Here is a 20194-nt window from a genome sequence, read left to right on the forward strand (position 1 = left end):
GATTTTCTTTGGTAGTGACCAGGATGGACAGGATTAGAAATTAACATATTGAAGAAGACACTTTCTACCATAAAGTGTCACATTTATTTCTAACTATCTGTGTGGACCGTGGCGTGGTCTACGTGGTTTCCTGCAGAATGTCAACAAACGTGTTGGAAGTTTGTTTGTTTTGTCCTCGGCTCAGTGTTTTCAAAGCTGCGACCAATTCCAGTCGTGATTCTGCTCCTGCTTTTCGTTTCTCCTCCGTCACCAAACCATGTGGCCTCTCCTGTCCTTCTCTAACCTCAGCGCCGTTAAGACCCGAGCAGCTCCAAGTTTGTGATCACTGCACATCGGGAGCAGCTCCTCCTCCTCCTCCTCCTCCTCCTCCACAGCTGATTTATAGATCCAGCCTTGAACGCGGGACTGTTGCTTGTGGAGCGGAGCCCATTCTGCTGGAGAGGGAGAAGATTTCAGTTGGTCTGTTCTCTCATCTGTTGTCAGCTTCTCAGACAAATCAACATGAATTACTGGGCTTGGATCTCAGTTCTGAGCTCGTATTTTTGGAATTACACTGAACTCACACAGCACCGCAACTAAATATACTCAGTGAATTATGAGACGAGATACACAAACTACACGGAGAACACTGGGACTTGTGTTTTTACAGCTGTTCATCCAAACATTCATCAACTTGTGTGCAAACGTTAGTTTTGTATCTTCTCGTCGTCTTGTGCTGATGTTCAATAACTTTGTTACTTCAGTAATTCAAAATGGCCGTCTGTACTGTAGACCGTTTGTAGGCGTGTTCAGCTTTGAGGAAACATTTTGACACTTTTTTTAATGTTGGTACAATGAACGTGCTCAGATGAGGTCGTATATTTAAGAAACGTGCAAATCACAAAGATGGACGCCAACTGGCGCACTTCCTGTTGAGTTGAGGCCATGGTCCTCATAGACTTTTTTGTTCGTCTTGGGCTGCGACAGGTTTCCACCAAGTTTTGTGATATTTGGTGCAGCTTAGTTTCAACTTTGTCCTACCAGGTTTCAACTTTAGGGGCGCTACTGAGGCATTTTGCGCCACTTTTACATACATTCATATATTGTATATGATGTTTTGCCAGTTCTGAGGCTCTAATTATTCAGTAACAAGAATAAAGTTTAAAAGTTGTAGTTACGTAATACGTCAATTAGCTCCACGTGACTCTTTCTGTGTCTTTCAGTGTAGCGTTTTTTTGTTGCTGTAGTGTCTGTGGTGACATAAACCTGGACGTTCAGTTGCACATGATCGCGATTTTGGTGCCTAGCCAATATAATGGTGTGACATTTTAAACGCCTGCATTTGTCAATCACGGTTGCTGCTGTTACGTCACTATGCAGCTCCAACTGAGCTTCCTGGGTGTTGTCTGGACAAATGATGCTAGGATGTTAGGTGGAGCATAGCTTCATTCTCTTCTCTCTTGCTCTGTGTGTGTGCGTGTGTGTGTGTGTGTGTGTGTGTGTACAGTATGTCACTTTTTGACATGTTTGCTGAACAGGAAGTACGATACAGGTGCACGGTTAAATTAACATACTGTATAAACACAACAACGTTTACGGACTTTGGTCCCCACTAAACCACCATTTATTCCAGAACTTTTAGTCTAGAAAATGTCCTAAAGAGGAGCCAAACTCTACCCTAACCCACACACACACACACACACACATGCTGTTATTGTAGACGTTGCTTTAATGAAGGTCAAAGGTCACATTCTGTAGCAGAGAACTAAGTGGTCATTACTACACAGATATAAAGTACAGCTGCTGTGTTCCCACAACAAACCCGCCCTCACTGCTCATCGGTCTGTCCATCCTTATACACACCCCCACATTACCACACACACACACACACAGCTATTCTTCTTAAGACACTGCATTTGGACAACCTAAACAAAGCATTTTCCCCTTAACTTAACCATATAAGCAGTTAATGCCTAACCCTAATCTTAACCTAACCACAATTCAAATCTTAGCCCCATTTCAGCCTCATTAGGACCAGGTTTTGGTCTCCATGAGGACTGCTGGTCCTGACAGGGTGAGTGTTTATGCCAGACACACACACAATCACACACTCACTCACCTGGTGATGGTAAAATATTATGTGAGCAGTAGACGTCAGGTTGGGAAATGAAAAGGCTGCTTCACTTTGACTAATGAAGCCACAAATCACTGGATGGTAGGAACAGTGTGTAACCTGTTATCTTGATTTAAAGCTGTGTTTTCATTTTACATCCACTTCATGGAAGAGTTTAATCCTCTGTGTGCTCTGAAAAAAAAAAGGATTCTTAGTGTTCTTGTGTCTTTGTGAGTGAGGACATTTTGTCTGAGGACCTCATTTGTGTTTAAAGCTCCAGTGTGTAACTTCTGTCTCCAAAACAATACGAACATCACGTTCATGTTCCAAGCGTTTGATTCTGACTTCCTTCCACTGGTCACGACATTTGACAACAGCTTGAGTGTTTTAAAGTTACGTACTACGGCTTTAAAGGTCCAATATGTACCTGTCCCGTTGGACCTTTTAGTTAGACCATGTTGCAACTGTGACAGCTAATGCTACTGTGTCTGCCAGTTACCACTAAAGGTCCGTTTATACTCCGTTCGAGGATGGAAGAAACGGCGCAATACCATGGGAAATGGTGGGGGCAGTAGAGAGTCAGTCAGGAAAACAACAAAGAGTGAAAACGGGCATTTAAAAATGGAGTGTCTCTGTATGATGTGAACTGGACGACTTAGATTCAGTGGTCTCACGTGTGCATTTCAGTGGTCGCCATGTTTGTTGATGCCTGCAACGTGACACTCGGCACTGCCCTCTAGAGGAAGTATTGTGTAACGCCCATCGCAACACAAAAGATGTAAAGTTGTGACTGAGATGTTTGGGATGGATGTAAAACAGACAAAAATGGAGTATAAACCAACAACTCCAGGAGAGGAGGCGGAGCTCTGAGTCATTTTGGAGTCATAGAGCGCTCCATCATGGAAATGGCAGACAAATATTGTCCCTGATTGTGTCTCTCTTCTTATTGAAAGCCTTTTTAGCCACAGCACAAGCTTTGTTTGGAAGAGTTGGACATTTGACCTACTTTACTCCCACCACAGAGCCACTCACTGTGTGCATGGGGAACTTGTGTATACGCGACATCCTGAAATCAAGGCTTTCAAAAAAGAAACAAGTTTATGTGTGAAAAGGGCTTAAATAAACATAATTATGTACAGGAGCTGGCATTTCCTGCCAGCAACCAGCCTGCCAAACAAAACAGAGCTGGACAATAACACACGGTGGCAGGAGTGTGACGTCACTATATAAACTACTGTATAGCCACATGTTTTGTTATCTTGTGATGCAGAATGTTGCAGATTTGCACCTTTAAAGGATAAAGTATCATGTTTTGGTTATGTTGTCTAAATGAATGGAAGTCAATGCCGACAACATATTCACTGCACTACACCACAGTAGTATAGTATAATAGTATTCATTATATAGTGTAGTAATTTGATATTTTCAATAGTTTTTGGCCTGTTTTTTTTATTACTTTAGAGCACATTACAGTTGTAAAGTGATCTTACCCCAATGAAAGATTATTTTTCTAAATGTAATTTAGTGTAATGTAAAAAAATTTGACTTATTTCTATAGGGCAGTTTTTGCAGTGCAGACTGTGACCTTTTACCTTCATTGGAACTCTCTCTACAACACTGTGTGTGTGTGTATACATGTGTACAAGTATTTATATCTTTATTAAGACAAAATAAATTATCTTTTGAGGACATTTTGATGTTTTGTAAGGGCCTTTTCAGGGTTAAGACTTGGTTTAAGGGTTAGTGTACGGTTTATGTTATGGTTAGGCACCTAGTTGTGATGGTTAAGGTTAAGTTTATGACAAGGTTTGAATGATGGTCAGGTTAAGGCACTAACATTTATGGTTAAGTTTAATGATAAGGCTTTCTTTAGGCTTAGTCCAAATGAATGGAAGTCAATGAGAGTCCTTAAAAGGATAAGTGTGTGTGTGTGTGTGTGTGTGTGTGCGATCCTCCTCCATTTGCTTCACACTTTTACAAGCAAGATACACATAATATACAGTATCAGACCTTGAACTATCACATGATTCAGGACATGTAACCAGTTCTTGAGTTGAGTAATTTAATTAGATGACTACAAAGCACATCGGCTTTCATAATTTATTGATTTTCTTTTCAACAGCTGGAGATAAAACATAAAATAAAAGAGCGACTGTCCTTGTAGCTGCACGCTCACTGAAGTTCCGGCCCTTCATACTGATATAAAGCACAAACAGAAAGATTGTATTCAGTGACTGCATTCACACGGATCCACGCTAACAATTAGCTTTGAAAGTAGCTTTTTCTTTACTCATCAGCGTCGCCACATAAATTAAACTTTGATGTGTCCTTTTGCCAGCGATAGCGGCTACAGGGTAAAGATAAGAAAGTGGGTGAAAGTTGTGGTCACGTGGTCTAATATCACTCTTTGTCTGCTTTTATGACGGCGGTCAGAGGTTGTGTCCCGTCCTGTCCAGGTGGGGGCGCCTGATTGGCTGAGACGCCTGAGAGCAGCTCACCTATGCTGCCGCAGTAGAGCAGCGAACGCATGGGCCACTTCTGAGGAGAGGACACAACATGAAGACAAAGTTACACTTTTATCACTTTATTTTAACATGCTGTGCTCACATCAATACAGAAAGAACATTTACTTGTAATATGATGAGGTTAAAGCTTATTTAGAGAGAGTTAGAGCAGCTTTATGATCAACATAACGTCAAGAAAATGTTTAAATCCAATATATACATTATCTTTACTGGCGGACATGATTTTCTGACTTTGAACATTAACTCAGACTGAAAACTTTGACGCTGAAGTCATACATTTCTTTTTGAAATACATAAAAAAGATGGTTTTATTCAAAATATTCACATTTAAGAGGCTGAAATCAAGGAAATTATTTTAATTTCATTGAATTTGCATCTATTATCACAAGTGAGTGCACGTCATGTGTGTTTGCAGAAGTAATAGAATTAATGAGGTTTCTTGAGCGGCTCCTTTTAAACTCTAGATCGTCTAGATCTTGTTCGAGTAATGACATTTACCGGGGTCTTTGAACGCATCTTGTTAGCTGCTCCCGTTGGCACAACAGGGTGTGAGCCCTGTATTACTTTCACTAGCTCTCATGCACTAGAATATTTAATATTCAACAAAAAATACAAGTGAATATTCAAATAGCATTTTTGCTAGATATACATATCCCATGCAGTGGCGTGTCTAACGAATTTGGGGGCCCAAGGCAAAAGGGAAACAAACCATAGGAACTTGGGTGAAAGGCGCAGGACAGGTCGCCAGTGTCCGCGCCTTTCACCCAAATAAACAAATGTAACTGTAACACTGTTAACATATAACTACAAAACATGTTATTACAATAGTATTTGTACGACTACTTGTATGAACTTAATTGGTCATTTTACAACAATTGTGTTTGATTATCAGTCATGATGGCAGAATGTAAATACAAGTGTGAGTTGCTAATTCTAATGCTAATTCTCAGATGTACAGTAACGTAAAATTACAGAGAAACATTCTGACTGTCCAAGTATTGAATTATTATTATTATTATTATTACATTTATGTTCTAAATGGCTGTAAATTTGCTTCTGTCACGATTCATGTTGTGATTTGTGTAACAATGATCGTAAAAAAGGTCCCTATGTAGAACATTTTGGGAAACACTGATCTAAAAGTAACAGTAACAGTAACACTGAGCGTATCGCAGACGACACGTTTGTGCAGTTGCGCATCACCGTAATTACGCGTCGCAGCTTTACTGTTGCAGGACGCTGGAAAATCAGAGAGGAAAGAGTTGGAAAAACGGATGTACATCGTTTTTGGCCTGTTGTTGGACATTGAGACAAAAAAACTCAGGCAAATGTTATTTTAAATATGTTTTATATTTCAATCTGGTGTTCATGTACAACTGCAGTGATTTTCTAAATAAAACGTTTTGTTTTTCTTCATTTTAAATTGTTACTACATGATTTTAACATGCAGTAAATTGTAAATAACTGCCAGATATTGAAAGTAATTCTGGAAAAATGGGCAAAAGCACTTACTGACAAGACATTTTCTGGCCCTTTTACGGTTAAAATAAGCAACAAAAAAAAATAATAAATCCAGATGGACATTTTGATGCTTCGGTGTTAAATCTGCTGGTAATCTGAAGGTCAATGAGTGTTTTCATAAGTGGTTAAAATGTTATTCATATACTGCAACTACACTTCAGCACTTGCTTTATATGCACAGCATGTTTATCTCTCTCTCTCTGTCAGTTATCATGTGCTCTGCATAATTAGTCATTCAGCTTCACCTTCACAGGATGCAGGTACCCGTCTGACCTGGAGGACAGCGTGTTCTCAGCCAACGTCCCTCCCTGGTCCAGAGTCTGTGTTAGGTAAGCGATGTAGTTGGTGGCCAGAATCAGAACATCCAGCTTTGATAACTTGGTGTCAGGTGGAACTGAGGGCAGAGCAGCCTGTGGTGGTGAGAGGATGAAGTGGATCAGCTCTCATTCAACCATGGTGGTGCTTCTGGAGATGTTTCAATGTCTTTTGCCGTTTCTATTGTACGTTTCTGGATTATAGAGGGTATATTTGATCCAAAACACAATTAACCAATCAACCACTCATGTCTATATAACAATAATAAAACTTTGTAGTGTTTTTATTATCTTAAATGTGAATATTTTCAGTTTTTTTAGCCCCTGATGAAGAAATCCAACAACACACTTAAGAACATCATCATTTTTGAGGTTTGGGAAACACAAACAAGTTCTGATGAATTGAGAAAATAATAGGACAAAATAAATCATTATTGCAGTGCGACACAGTGTGATTGCACTGATGCTTTTGTCCTGATATGGTCGTCTTACTGAACTCTTGACCTGAATGTGCAAAGAATTCTTTTTTGTTGAGCCCTAGTTGGTATATATTAGTATATATAGCCCTAGTATGGAAATCAAAAAGGATTTGCAAATATAACATGAATCTGTTTGAAAACACTGTCCTGAGTTGACTTGATGAGTAGGTTGACAAATAAAAACACGTTTTTAACAAGGTAAAGTTAGACGTAGAGGTAAAACTTACAGGAAAAAGTGTCCAAAATGTGTAATTTCATACTGTTAATAGAATAAAATACATCACACTTAAGTCAACAGATAAATCTCTTTGTGTATGTGTATGTGTAGTTTAGTGTGTGAATACCTGCAGGCTGTGGAATGCCTGTCGTAGGCTTTGAACACGGTTCCTCTCTCGTTCTGCAATTTGTGGCGAGTGTTGACTCCTCAGGGTCCTGGACTGGACCACAGACCAACAGCTGGCACCAGGGTTTGTCCTGGACCCACACTTTGACTGGACCTAAATGCAGAGGACAATAAAACCAGTGGTCAAGCATTTGAAGTAATGGGATTTCTTTAGGAGCTTTTCTGGCATAAATACTGGCCAGTAGTCCTCATGGAGACCAAAACCTGGTCCTAATGAGGCAGAACCTCATTTCGGAGGAAATGGTTATGTTTAGGGCTGAGATTTTAACTCTGGTTAGGTTAAAGTTAGAGTTTTCTTTGAGACATTTTTTTCTGGTCCTCACAACTTTAAAGGCTTTTCTTTCAGGGTTAAGATTTTTAGAATTAGATTAGGATTAGGCACTTACAGTAGTTGTGATGGTTAATGTTAGGATAAGGGGATGCATTACGTCTCTGAGTGTCCTCACTACGAATGCTGCACAAAGCCCCAGCGTTTCAGAACTACTAACCACCTACTACATAGGTGGTTAGTAGTTGTTTTTTTATCACTTTACACACAATTTAAAGACTTACTAGGGCTTCATGCTGTAAGACATTTTTTATAAGACCTGAGGAGTCATTGCCGCAGAGAATAGACTGTCATCATCAATCACCAATAAATACTGCACCTTTAAGGCAGCAAGTCCTGCTTCATTTGACTGCAGCACATTTAAAAGTGTGTTGTCCTTTTTCTTGTAAACACATGCAGCCTCAGAAAGGTTCACAACCTTATTATATATATATACATATATATATATATATATATATATATATATAATCCGTGTAATAAATCAAGTATTGGATGTTTTCCCTGTGGTTGTAACTAATAGAGAGATTAATCTGTTGATTATTTCCTCAGTCACTTGATTAGAAAAGAGTGTAAAATGGCATTAGGTGTTTCCCAAACTTCACTGTTCACTGTCGTATAGAGCAGTCTTCTTTAAATCGGCATCCGATGCAGCTTAAGTCCACAAACTGTTTCTAGATTAATTTATTAAAATGATCATGTGTTTACAAAAAGCTATAGAGTACAACAAATACTATTATCAATACCAATTTAAAGTCAAATTGATACAGAGGAAACCCCTGGATTAAAGAAACCAGAAAATATTCACATTTACGAAGCAGAAGTTACAGAACTGGGTTTTGTCTTACTTAAAAACCCACTTTAACTCTTATAATAGCTGGCACTGCAGCCCTAGTTTGTACTTTATCAATAATATCATTTGTTACTATGTTTTCTTGTGATGACATTTCGGGTTTCTCTCAGTCCATTCTGGAACCCAGCGTTTGTCCTTCATTTGTGAAAACCATGTGACTTATATTCTATTTAAACTTAAATTACAACTTATCTGATATTGTTTGTTATTATTATTATTGTTGACTAGAACACATCGTAATCCTGCTTTAAATTGGACAGTTAACACAGACTCACCCACTTCCTTGGCTCGCGGCGGCCGCTGCTGTGTGTGTGCTGCCTGTGTCGGTGCACAGATGCCGGGCTGCTGGCTGCACCGGGCTCCTGGACCCGCGGCTCCTCCGTGAAGCTGGAGTCCAGCTGGTGGTTCGCTGCAACCTTTGTGAGACCTTCCAGAGGATTCACAGCCATGGATGCAGCGGCAGTGTCTCTCCTTGAGGACTTTGTTCACCGGCTGTGTTGTTCAGTCTGTATTTAAGTTTGCTTTGAATATTGTTGTCAAACGGTCACTTTATGCACTTTTTTATACCTGGTCTGAGAACATGTTTTTAAAATACATCTTTCAAAAGAGACTGTTTTAAAAGGATGACATTCTATTCCTTTGCAGCAACCAAAAAAAAAAAAACCCCTGCTATATTCAATTAAACGTTCACCACACCTTTAAGATGCCCCACTTCCACTCAGGTCCCCAAAGAAGTGGTGAAAACACCATCGTCACTTGCTGCTTCTCTGTGCATCACTGTCCATCTAGAGAATTCCTCCCAGTCTGACCCTCTCTCTGTCTCTCGCTCTCTCTCTCTGCTTGTTTCCTTATCGGGTGAGGTAATGTGGAGAACTTCATATGCTCCTTATCTCGGCCGCCCGGTCGTCCTGATCCTCCCTTGGCTGATTCTCTGCCAAGACGAGCAGGCAGGCAGGCAGTCGGGCCTGGGGGAGTACAACACTGGGTGGGAGGGTGTATAGAGCCAGGGCACTGGGGGGCTTGGGAAACTGAAAAGCTCTGCTAGCAGCTGGACGGCCTGAGGGGGTCAGGGGCTCGGGACGCTGCGACTTTTACCAATATAGCGAAAGGGAGGCGGATATGCATTTTGGGGCGTCTTAACTTTGCTGTGACCTTCATGTTCAACAGCAACAAGGACAACAAATGTGTTTTTGTGACAGATTTGTGACATAATTGGACATATTCAAAATAACTGGGTTTGTGACACAGTACCAGCTCATCACCTGACAGGGTTTCATAAGTCCCACCATGGTCAACTCCTTATACTACGTACACACGTGTTTTGAATCATAACAGCTAACAACTTGACCACAGAATATATTATATTATATATATAGGATATTTTGACTGAAATTGCGATTGCGATATTAGTCATTTTTACATTAAAAAACATTTAAAATGATTATGACGTGGGTTATTTGTACAGATCTGTGCAAAAATAAAAGGTGTTTTCTTCAGTGTGTAGAATATGACGTGTAAGTCAGGACAATATTTGATCTAAAATGGTATTGTGAGACACATTCTAGCTTAAACAAATGGGCCATGTTGTGATTTCAATAATATTTCAATTAGTTGTTCTGCCCTTTTTGATCGTAAACAATTTTAAAGGTCTAGTGTGTAATGTTTAGGGGGGTTTACAGGCAGAAAGTGAATGTGCTAACCATAACCAAACAAGCAATATAAGAAATGTTCCAGTAGATAAAAATCACAAAAGTATTAAATATAAAAATGTAAAATATATTTAATTAAAAATGTAAAAAAGGAGCGTAATATCAATCAATCAGAGCATGTCAACCTTAATCAGAGGCTAATGGCGTATTTCCACTGGCTTTGAAAAAATGCCAAAAAAGTGGGCAGGGAGTACTGCAGTGGGCGTGGTCATTTTTCAAGATAGAGGAGTGTCATTCATAGTCACTTTTCAGTGTGATAACGCTCTATCCTATAAAATCAGCTTTGAGAGACGACACTTTCACGTGCGACTCTGATTTCGGCGACTTTTCTGCCCTGTGAGTCACTCAATGTGCACTCTACTCTCCTCCACTTTAAATGAGTGGGAGAGGGTTTTTATATCACACATGGACAGGGGTTCAGCCAGAAAGAGGACAATTAGTGACAAAAGAGCTGGTGTTTGGCCAGAAGGTGCACAAATCTGAGTAATTCAAATATTTAACACTGTCAAGATCAATAAACATTAATAGATCCCCATATACACTGGTTTTCACCTGAAAAGAGTGATTTAGGGGCCTAGTTACACAGTTACAAAGTTGTTTTATGTTGTTTGGTTAGAGGAATGTCCATGCAGTCAACACTGTAACAGCGAGTAACCGCTGACCTCCCATCTGCAGCTGCTAAGTAAACTGTTCCCAGGACTACAAAGCTTGTTATGAAGAAGTCAGACACACAATAAAAGATCACAGGGAGAATTACTGAATAGATGCATCGGTATCTGTTGTTGTTTTTTTATAAACTTTAATATGTTTTAATGTGTTAGATACCAGTGAAATGGCTGGCTATATAACAGGTGAACAAACCTGAAGCTGGAGAGTTGTTTACAATAACTGCAAATATTTTTTTCAGTTTTGCATGAGTTAACAGAGCAGAATCAGGAATATATATGTTGTCACTGCATTATACCGACTTAAGCCTGATTTATACTTGACAAATGAAAAATGTTTTTCTTCAATTTATACTCCAGTTGTCTCCATGGTAACCACACAGCTCCAAACATGCATTACAGCAATGTGATATTAGTAGTATAGTGTGTAGTATAGCACTGTATATCCTTCTGTCAAGTGCATTATTTTCTACTGCTACTTTTTCCTTCATGAGGTTAATTGATAGATTTGATGAAACTGGTGAATTTAGTGAAGAGGAAGAGATTTTAAAAAATTATAGACAGGAGGTAGACGTGGAAGTGTGTCCATTAAACAAGAGAGTAACAGAGAGAATAAGTTTTGACCCAATCACACACAAAACATATGTAATGTCTGTGGCTCAGGTCATGTGCCAGGGTATAAATCAGGCTTTAATCATGAAGAAGTATGAATACACTATATAATATACAGTGCTTCATTCATATGTTCATACACTGTATGCGTGTGTCAACCTTTTATTTGTTTTCATCCATTAAGCTTCTCATCGTGTGCCTACGTTACTTTTAGGTCATTCACCTGTTCCATCTGTTCCACTATTTCTTCTCCACGATCTTGGTGAACTTCTGAATGTCCTCTGCCATCAGTTGAGGCTCTTCCATGGCAGCAAAGTGGCCGCCGCGGGCCATGTGACTGAAGCTCACAATATTGTGGAACTTCTTTTTGGCCCATAATTCAGGCGTGTACACAAGCTCGTCGGGGAAGCAGGCGATCCCAGTGGGAACCACGACGGGTATCCTTTCAAGAGATGACGATGGATTCATATCAGTTTCAAAAGAGAGAGTTTTTTTCTTTACAATAACTACATGTTCGGGATTCATCAACACAACCACAAATTCAGCTTTAGATATGTCTGGTGTCCTCACTCAGGCTGGATCAAACAAGCACCAGCCTCTAAAACACACACACACACACACACGTGTGTTTTAGAACCATCTTCCTCTTCTCCTTTAGGGAATGAACTCTGTATCTGGTCCTAACCTCCTGCAAACCTTGGGGAAGCCAATCATGAGCACTGTTTTTAGATATTATCACTTGACATCCAATGACACACCCACAGCCCCGGAGAACAACACCCTGGTGTGACGGAGGTTGCCTCAGAATTTTTTTTACTTTATTTAGACAAATAAACTTACAACAGTAATTACCGTTCAAACAATAAAAAATAAAAACCTGGTGTAATTTATTATTTATTGTAATTAAACACTTTTAAAGGTCGCAGGCCTGGGCGTTATGAGTGCTGTGCGTTATGGCTTATATTTACTATTGTATATGAATTGGTTGATGTTTTGCTTCAAACAGCAAAAGTTCTTTCTTTCTTCCTTCATATAGGCCAAGCTCGTTTCTAGTTTTCTCTTTGTTTCTTCTTCTTCTTCTTCGGTGGAATGCTCTGTTTCGGTGTGTAAACAAAGTTTTTTTTTTTTAATTACTTCCGTCATGCCAGGGTGTTGTTCTCTGGGGCTGCAGCTGGATGCTACTCGCACAAGTCAGACACAAGTTCCATACCCAGCCTGAATTTCAATGCTAGCTGCTAGCTTCGTTGAAGTTTCAAAACTATATGACTAAGTTTTAGTCTGAAAACTAAGTTACCGCAGTTACCGATTATTCGCTTCCTGATTGGTTCTCATCAGTCACGACTTGACTGTCAGTGGTCAACAAAAAGCTCTGTACAAACTAACTTTTACTTTTGCCTCATTAGTGACAACATACGTGCTCTGTTTACACGGGTAGACACACTGATTGATTGGTTTGAAAACTGTGGTATGGATTAGCCTTAGAGAAACCAGATGGTCGTTGTCACTCACTTGGTGTGTGGCGGGTTGAGGCCTTTGCCGAGGTTTTCTTTGTAGAACCTCATTGATGGGATGATGCATTCAGAAACCCAGTAGATCATCACATTAGTCAGCAGGTCATCCAGAGAGAACTTCCTACAACACATGACAGAAACATACAAGAGTTTATATTATTGCACATTACAGTTCGGCTATGCACACCTGTTTGTGAATTAGTACCTGGTGAGTCCTCCATCCTCCAGGTTCCTAAATTCACCTTTGGTCCATGTGGAGAACTTCTCCAGGATGTAGGTCGCCAGACCCACGGGAGAATCATTCAGTCCTCGGCCTGAAAGAAAATTGGATGAATAAAAACAATTGCGTGCAGTGCATTTGCTGTGGGGTGTAAAAACCTCTCTGTCCTTACCCACAGTGTCAGGCTTGGTGGCTTGGATGTGCATGTAGCCACTCTCTTTGAGGACGTTCACCAACATTTTCTCCTTGCAAGGAAAGACGCCCTTGACATCCATGTCGTTGAAGCCAAAGAGATTAGGGAAGTAGCGGCCGAACATCATGGACAAAATCATTTGTATGCTAGGCTTTGCGATTGGGGCAAAGTTTACATGCAAGCCCTTGACTGTCCTGGGTATAAAAAGACAGTGAAACAAGGCAATGTAGCTTTTGAAGCATTGAAGCATGTGCATCAAACAAAACACACAAAAATACTACACAAATAATGTTACACACATATACAGCAACATTTCTAGGTACAATTATGATTTTCAGGTGTTGAGGAAGCAGATGTGTGTTTCTTACTGGGGCTCCAGCTGAGCCATGTTGGTGGTGATCAATGAACCCCAGTCTCCACCTTGAGCATAGAACTGCTGGAAGCCCAGACGCTTCATGAGCTTCACGAAGATGTTTGCTGCAGAAACTGTATTGAAGCCTGTTCACACACAAACACACATTAGAACCTTCAGTGACTGAATAAGAAGAGCGAGTCATCTTAGAAACTGAAGGCCGGTAGGTTCATCCCAGGCTCCTCCAGTCTAGGGCTTAACAATGTGGTATGTAATTTGCGATCTTTCTGACAATTTAATTTGCAATTATAAGTCCTTTAGTAAAGTTTAAGTTTAATATTTGCTGATATACTTATAAACAAGATGAAGGACGACCAAATAACACTAATGCACAAAATACTACAGGCCCTACAAAGTGATAGAAACATCTCATCTGACTTTGTCACCTCACAGAAATTTGCTACAGGTATGTAGGATAGTGACGGAGATAATGTTTGGTTAAGATGGATGTAAAACTGAAGAAAATGGAGTATGAATGGGCCTTCAGTGGGGACCAAAATCTGCAAACATTGCAGAATATTAATGTAAACGCACCAGTATCAAACTTCGTATTCAACAGACGTGTAAAAAAAGCAACATTCACCTGCTTTGGTTCCAACTAAAGCGTGTTAATACACTTTACTGGGCACCAGAGACTGAAACGCTCCACACATGCTCTCACCTTTCTTGTGCGGCGCTTCAGAGAAGCCATATCCAGGTATGGAGGGACACACCACCTCAAACACGAGGTCGTCTGGGTTTGAAGGCTCTGTTAGCAGTGGGATCAGCCTGTAGAACTCATAGAAGGAACCAGGCCAGCCGTGAACCATGATCAGAGGAATGGCAGTTTTTCCCTGAGGCACTTTCTTGGGCTTCACGTGCAGGTAGTGGATATCAATGCCTGTATGGGAGATGAATAAGCCACAGATGCTTAGAGAGAGGACAAAGCCTTCATTGTGGATGTTTTAAGAGTGTGTGTCAAGCCTCACCTTCAATTGTGGTTTTAAAGTGAGGGAATTGGTTGAGTTTGTCAACTTGACTCTTCCAGTTGAAGTCATTTCTCCAGTAAGAGATCACTTTCTCCAAATACTGCGAGTTGAAGCCATAATGGAACTGGCTGTCCTCCAGAGCAGCAACAGGACGCGTCTGGTCTATTCTTCTGTGCAGGTCCTGGTGGAAAAGAGAGGTGATGTGAACTCTCTCACTGTCTTCAACAAAGTCTACTCAACAATGACAAAATCTAACCTCCAGCTCTTCATCGCTGGTGTTGACTTTAAATGGTCGTATGGTGTCGTCCTCCTCGCCATCAGGGGGTGCTCCAGCTCCCCACCAGCCATCCTCTACCTTCAAAACCTGGTTCTTGTTCCTCTGAACCAGGAAGTAGATGAGTCCTCCAAGCACAATACCAACCAGCACTGCTGTGAACATGGTGCTCAGTGTCTGCAAGAAAAATGGAAGGAGAAACAAAGAGCTAAGGCAAATGCTGAGATAAGATATGTAGGTAAGTATTCAAGGTTTTTTAATGTTTTAACTTAAGCAGTTCAGCAACTGGAGCTTTAGTCTCAGTTCAAACTCAAACTTCCTCACAGTCCTTCAAATGCCCTTTAGCTTAATCAGGCTTTCATGTGTTCTACTTAAAAAGGCTTCCATCCAGGCATCAGGGGTTGATCTAAAGGGGGGCAAGTGGAGGCAACTGCCCCCCTACTGTAGAGCCTTTCCATCCCAGCTTCCCCTTCAACTTTAATGTCCTTAAAATTATACTTATAAAACAACTTGCTTGCATGTCTAAAAGCCTCTTAAATAAAGGATTAATTCACCCAAAAAAATCCATTTGTAAATGTAATCTTGGGCCCCTCAAAAACTTAGTTACAGCCCTGCATCAAATATGTGTCTGCCTCCTGCTCTGAGGCCTCCAGGTTTCTCCAGGTGACATTTTAACACACAAAGTTAAAGTCAAACAGAGTGAGTCATATTCACCTCCCTGATCATACTGTGTATATAGCCTCTCACACATTTACCCTTAAGCGAACTCATTGTGGTGTTTGCAAACTTCTGTTATGTGATCACTGAAGTGGATGAACACTCTGAGCATGACAAACGGGTATATATACCTTTGCTCTGATAAATATGTGTCATTTTATCACAGTGGTCTAAAGTTCTTCCTCCACTAATGGTGAGAATTGTGGGACCTTATGTCCACAAAGGGTGTGTCTCCTTATCAAACAATCTCTGTTTATATAATAAAAAACTCAAATACAAGGCTGGGTGATGTGTTATGATAAAAAGAAAATGTCAAACAAGTCAATGGTTAATTATAGTTATTGTTATGAGATAATTTAAGATCTTGCTTCTGGGTGAAAGTTGTAGAAACAAGTGAATTGTTTGTTTAAATGAATCACTACGGTGGCCTGGAAGTGCAAACTAGTATTACAAATACAGAAACAAATTAACAAAACTTGAAACAAATTTACAAAATATCATATCAATATCAATCTCAAGTATAATTTCCGGGTCACTCGCAGCAATTGGGACATTCACTTTCCCTAAGGACTGTGGCTTTTGTTTCAGTATTTGTGAAAGTGTTTTGCATTTTGTAAATTTGTTGTAACTTTTGTTAATTAGTTTGGTATTTGTTAAAGTGTTTTGCCATTTGTAAATTTGGCTCCAAAAATGTAAATTTGGCTCCAAAAATGTAAATTTGTTTCAAGTTTTGTTCATTTGTTTCTGTATTTGTAAATTTGTTTCAAGTTTTGTAATACTGGTTGGCACTTCCAGGCCACCGTAAATCACACATCTGGGGCAAAGTTGTGCAAATGTGACCAACACTAGCTAAACTAGGGATGAGCCGATGTGATACTCACTCACATGCAACAGCATTTTAGCAGAGTCATGTTGAGGGATGCTTATTTCTTTTCAATAGGAAAATAATATTTGTTCCACAGTTGGAGAATTGTGTCTTCGAAATGGCAATGTATCGAGTTTTATCGTGCATCCCTAAATTAAACTAATAAAAAACACTGGATCTTTTGTTCTAAGTAAATAAGTAGTCAATAAATCAGGATGAGGTAATTTGAGTCTGGGCCACAGACAGAGTGAGTGTTTTAGTCATGAGTGTAGAGATAAATATGGAAGCACACAAAGGAGTTTTTGTTAGTGTTGCACTGTTGCTGTGGTTGTGGCCTCACTGAGAGGATTTAGTAAAGCACTAGCTGACCAGGCCCCTCTGCTATAGCTCCTGAGAGCTGTATGACGAAAAGTCATTCAGGAGAGCCACCACAATGGAAATACACCAAAAAACTGTTTAAGCCACATCAAATGACTCACCTAATCCAATGTACTCCAGCTGAAAGTCTAACATATATATATATATATATATATATATATGAAGAGTATACATTATCTCGCCATTTGACAGCCTTTTTCAATTGTAAAGTGAAGCTTGTAAACCACTTACTCTCCTGCACCAAATTCCATTGAGAAAATATGTATTTCTACTTGTCACTTAGAACATCTTCCCCTCAGCTGCCAGCTTCCTCAATCAGGCCAGGGTCCTCCTCTGACTTACATTAGATTCGTACTACTTACATTAGTACTTACATATATACTCTTGATTTTGCACAGCTAATTGCACATTTTGTACAGTGTCCCTTATACTCTGCTTCTGTCATTTTACACAGTATCCATACAGCACAGTTTTTGTGTTTATTTTATATTGATATTGTACATGATGGCACACTGGTCTTTATTTTATTACATTCATTCAATCTTCATTTCTAATATTTATACAGTTTTTTGGCTCTTGTCCTTGCATTGTGAAAGCTTTACTTGGCAATAAATCTGATTCTGATTCCAGTTTAAATAAATAATTTTAACAAAGTCACAAAGTGACACAATAGGCAGTGGTGGATCAACAACCTGTGTGCCGTGACACAAAATCACTTATTTTCTCTACAGGCTTTAGTTCAGGCTTTAACAGTTAACAAAGCATATGAAACTTCAGTTTCCAGTCTGAAAAGGTTCTCTAATAGCAAACATATTCTAAAGATAACATACAAGCAGGTGTATAAGTAACGTTTGTTAAGCAACTAAACCAGTCTTTACTAGTGTCGCTGCTGACAGCTGTCAATAGTAAACAGAGTCCTGCACACAAAAAACTTGAACTGTGCCTTTTACCCACATTTGGCCAGCACGCGCGCACGCACGCACGCACACAGCACATTTCCACAACTCTTAAATGAATCACTGCTTGTCTTTCATAATAAATAATAATAATAAGCATATGCTACAGTAACACAAAGGACACACAGTGTCAACATTAGAGTTTAGCCTGAAACAAAACGTGTTTGTTTGCTGCTTTCTAGAACAGTCTGCGTCACCAACAACAGCACTGTTATTATTTAGTATAACGGCTAAACTAGCTTGTGTGTTGCTGCTATGGCCTCGTTTCGCCTAAAATGAGCAAAAACTCGACACTTGACAGGTCAAATAAATCACGATACACTCTGTACTGACGAGCTAAAGTACACTGTAGTTAAGCAGTGATGAATTATGTAACGGGCGCTTACTGAAATCGACGTGTTTCCTTCTATTTAGCCTCTCAAAAGTGAACTAACTGTGCAATGCTATTTATTAAATACGCGTGCTAGCTAAACATTTGGAATTTGGAGGTCAGTATACTGTCAGTCAGCCTTTGCCCTACATTCCAAACCATTATCCTGTTTATTTATTAACGAGTGCGGCAACTATATAAACAGTATCTATTTCAGATATAAGATGATAGTGATAGTGAAATAATCACGTTTAACTAGAAGACACGGTCGACTTTATTACTTTACCTGTTGCTGCTGCTGCTGCACGGCTGAGAAGAGACAGAGCTGCTGTACTGGTCACGATCGATTATTTATATGTGCAGCAGCCTTCCTTCCTTCCTTCCTTCCTTCCTTCCTTCCTTCCTTGCGCCCTGGCCGAGTGAAGTGAGGAAATAAAGGAGTAGAGAATGAGGGTGGGGTGCGTTCACGTACACAGCGGTCACCGAAGCTGCACTTTCGCCACACTATCTCTACACGAACAAACCTGATTGAGGACGATGTCTCTCCTCTACCATGAAACCAGGGCTGTTAACTCTTTTACCAAAACCAAATAAGGATCTCATGAAACTAGATAAGGAGGCCAATAACACTTTAATGATTATTAAATATCGGCTCTTGTGTTAACTTAAACATGTTTTTTTTGGTGTTGCAAAGTTATGAGAATGTTTTATAATGACATATTTCTCTTAATGCAGGAATGTCCCCAATAATAGAGACATCAGACAAGGACGTCCCATATCTCTGCTGTACAGAGTTAAAGGCACAGCAATATAAAAGGTATAAAACAAAATTAATAAAAACACAACAGTAAAACAGTAAAATATAATCCAATTTAAGTAATACAATCTAGATGGAAGTATTATGGGTTGACTACTCTTATCCTGAAGTGAAGGCTAAGGAGAAGAGGTGGGTGTTTAAAAGTGAGTGGGGGCAGATTTCATTTCCATGGGTAACTCGTTCCAAAGTTTGGGGGCAGCTACACAAAAAGTCCAGTCGCACCAGTGTTTTTATTTTGGCACAACTAAGGTTGAGATCATTTAGATCCATGCTCTAAAGTCATGAATAAAATCAAGTAAGGGGCTGAACAGAGTCCCTGGAAAGATACACCATGTTTTCGAAATATTGATCCCAGAGGCAGCGTGTACAAATAAAACAAGATGGACCCTTAAACAGAGCCCTGAGGTGCACCACAAGTAAGGGGGGCCCTCTCAGATGAATAATCCCCCATTTGTACACAGAAGCTCTGGTCTGCCAGGTACAGGGCTGGGACCACTTGAGTGCAGAACCTCAAACTTGCCTTGGGCAAATATTACATTCATTCATGTCCATGGAAAAATAAACAACCTTCAACAGTCTGGTTTAAAAACAAACTTAACATGTTGCTGCTGGTAAATGCAAAACAAGGTTATAAATTGACTGAAATTGCAAATAAATATTTGGTTTGTGAAATATCTCCTTTTATCTGAACTTAGTCAGGCATTAGGATATACATACAAATTAAAAATCGAATAGTTTTCTGCAAATTCTGCAATATTTTTGAAGAACATGTCTCCAACTACTATTATAATGCAGCTTTTTTGATCATCTCACTCATACTGCATGAGGGGATATTGAACATTTTAAATGTTTTTTTCATCATATTCCTGCAGTAAATATCTACAACTATTTATGATGATTTTACTGTGGCAAAAGTATGTGTATTTTTTTTTTTACATTCATTTTCTATAAGAGGGGATATTAAAAATTCTGTAACACTTTAGATTAGGGAACACATATTCACCATTAACTAGGT

At 39.6% G+C, this 20194-nt stretch overlaps 2 protein-coding genes across 2 annotated transcripts; both read right to left on the minus strand.

Moving 5' to 3' along the window:
- Positions 1-4100: 4100 nt before the first annotated feature.
- On the minus strand, positions 4101-10920 carry LOC122784167 (transcription factor 23-like). Its single transcript, XM_044049307.1, has 4 exons — positions 8788-10920; positions 7276-7428; positions 6384-6548; positions 4101-4630 (listed from the first exon to the last, which is right to left on the minus strand). The coding sequence occupies exons 1-4, from the start codon at positions 8959-8961 to the stop codon at positions 4493-4495; spliced, it is 630 nt and encodes a 209-aa protein (XP_043905242.1). The 5' UTR covers positions 8962-10920; the 3' UTR covers positions 4101-4492.
- Positions 10921-10998: 78 nt separating this feature from the next.
- ephx1 (epoxide hydrolase 1, microsomal (xenobiotic)) lies at positions 10999-18754 on the minus strand. Its single transcript, XM_044049305.1, has 9 exons — positions 18649-18754; positions 15059-15253; positions 14803-14983; positions 14496-14714; positions 13791-13920; positions 13402-13616; positions 13215-13323; positions 13008-13130; positions 10999-11940 (listed from the first exon to the last, which is right to left on the minus strand). The coding sequence occupies exons 2-9, from the start codon at positions 15239-15241 to the stop codon at positions 11739-11741; spliced, it is 1362 nt and encodes a 453-aa protein (XP_043905240.1). The 5' UTR covers positions 15242-15253; positions 18649-18754; the 3' UTR covers positions 10999-11738.
- Positions 18755-20194: the final 1440 nt, after the last annotated feature.

This window comes from Solea senegalensis, linkage group LG17 (assembly GCF_019176455.1).
Source record: "Solea senegalensis isolate Sse05_10M linkage group LG17, IFAPA_SoseM_1, whole genome shotgun sequence".
NCBI lineage: Eukaryota > Metazoa > Chordata > Actinopteri > Pleuronectiformes > Soleidae > Solea > Solea senegalensis.

Bases quoted from the DNA above. Each gene is read 5' to 3' on its own strand.
- LOC122784167 (XM_044049307.1), bottom strand. From the start codon at position 8,961: ATGGCTGTGAATCCTCTGGAAGGTCTCACAAAGGTTGCAGCGAACCAC. The intron at 6,549-7,275 runs GTATTCACACAC...TCACCACCACAG, and splicing joins AGGCATTCCACAGCCTGCAG to GCTGCTCTGCCCTCAGTTCC. The intron at 4,631-6,383 runs GTGAAGCTGAAT...TCCTCTCCTCAG, and splicing joins GGTACCTGCATCCTGTGAAG to AAGTGGCCCATGCGTTCGCT.
- ephx1 (XM_044049305.1), bottom strand. From the start codon at position 15,241: ATGTTCACAGCAGTGCTGGTTGGTATTGTGCTTGGAGGACTCATCTAC. The intron at 13,617-13,790 runs GTAAGAAACACA...TTTTATACCCAG, and splicing joins ATGGCTCAGCTGGAGCCCCA to GACAGTCAAGGGCTTGCATG. The intron at 11,941-13,007 runs GTGAGTGACAAC...ATCTCTTGAAAG, and splicing joins CTCAACCCGCCACACACCAA to GATACCCGTCGTGGTTCCCA.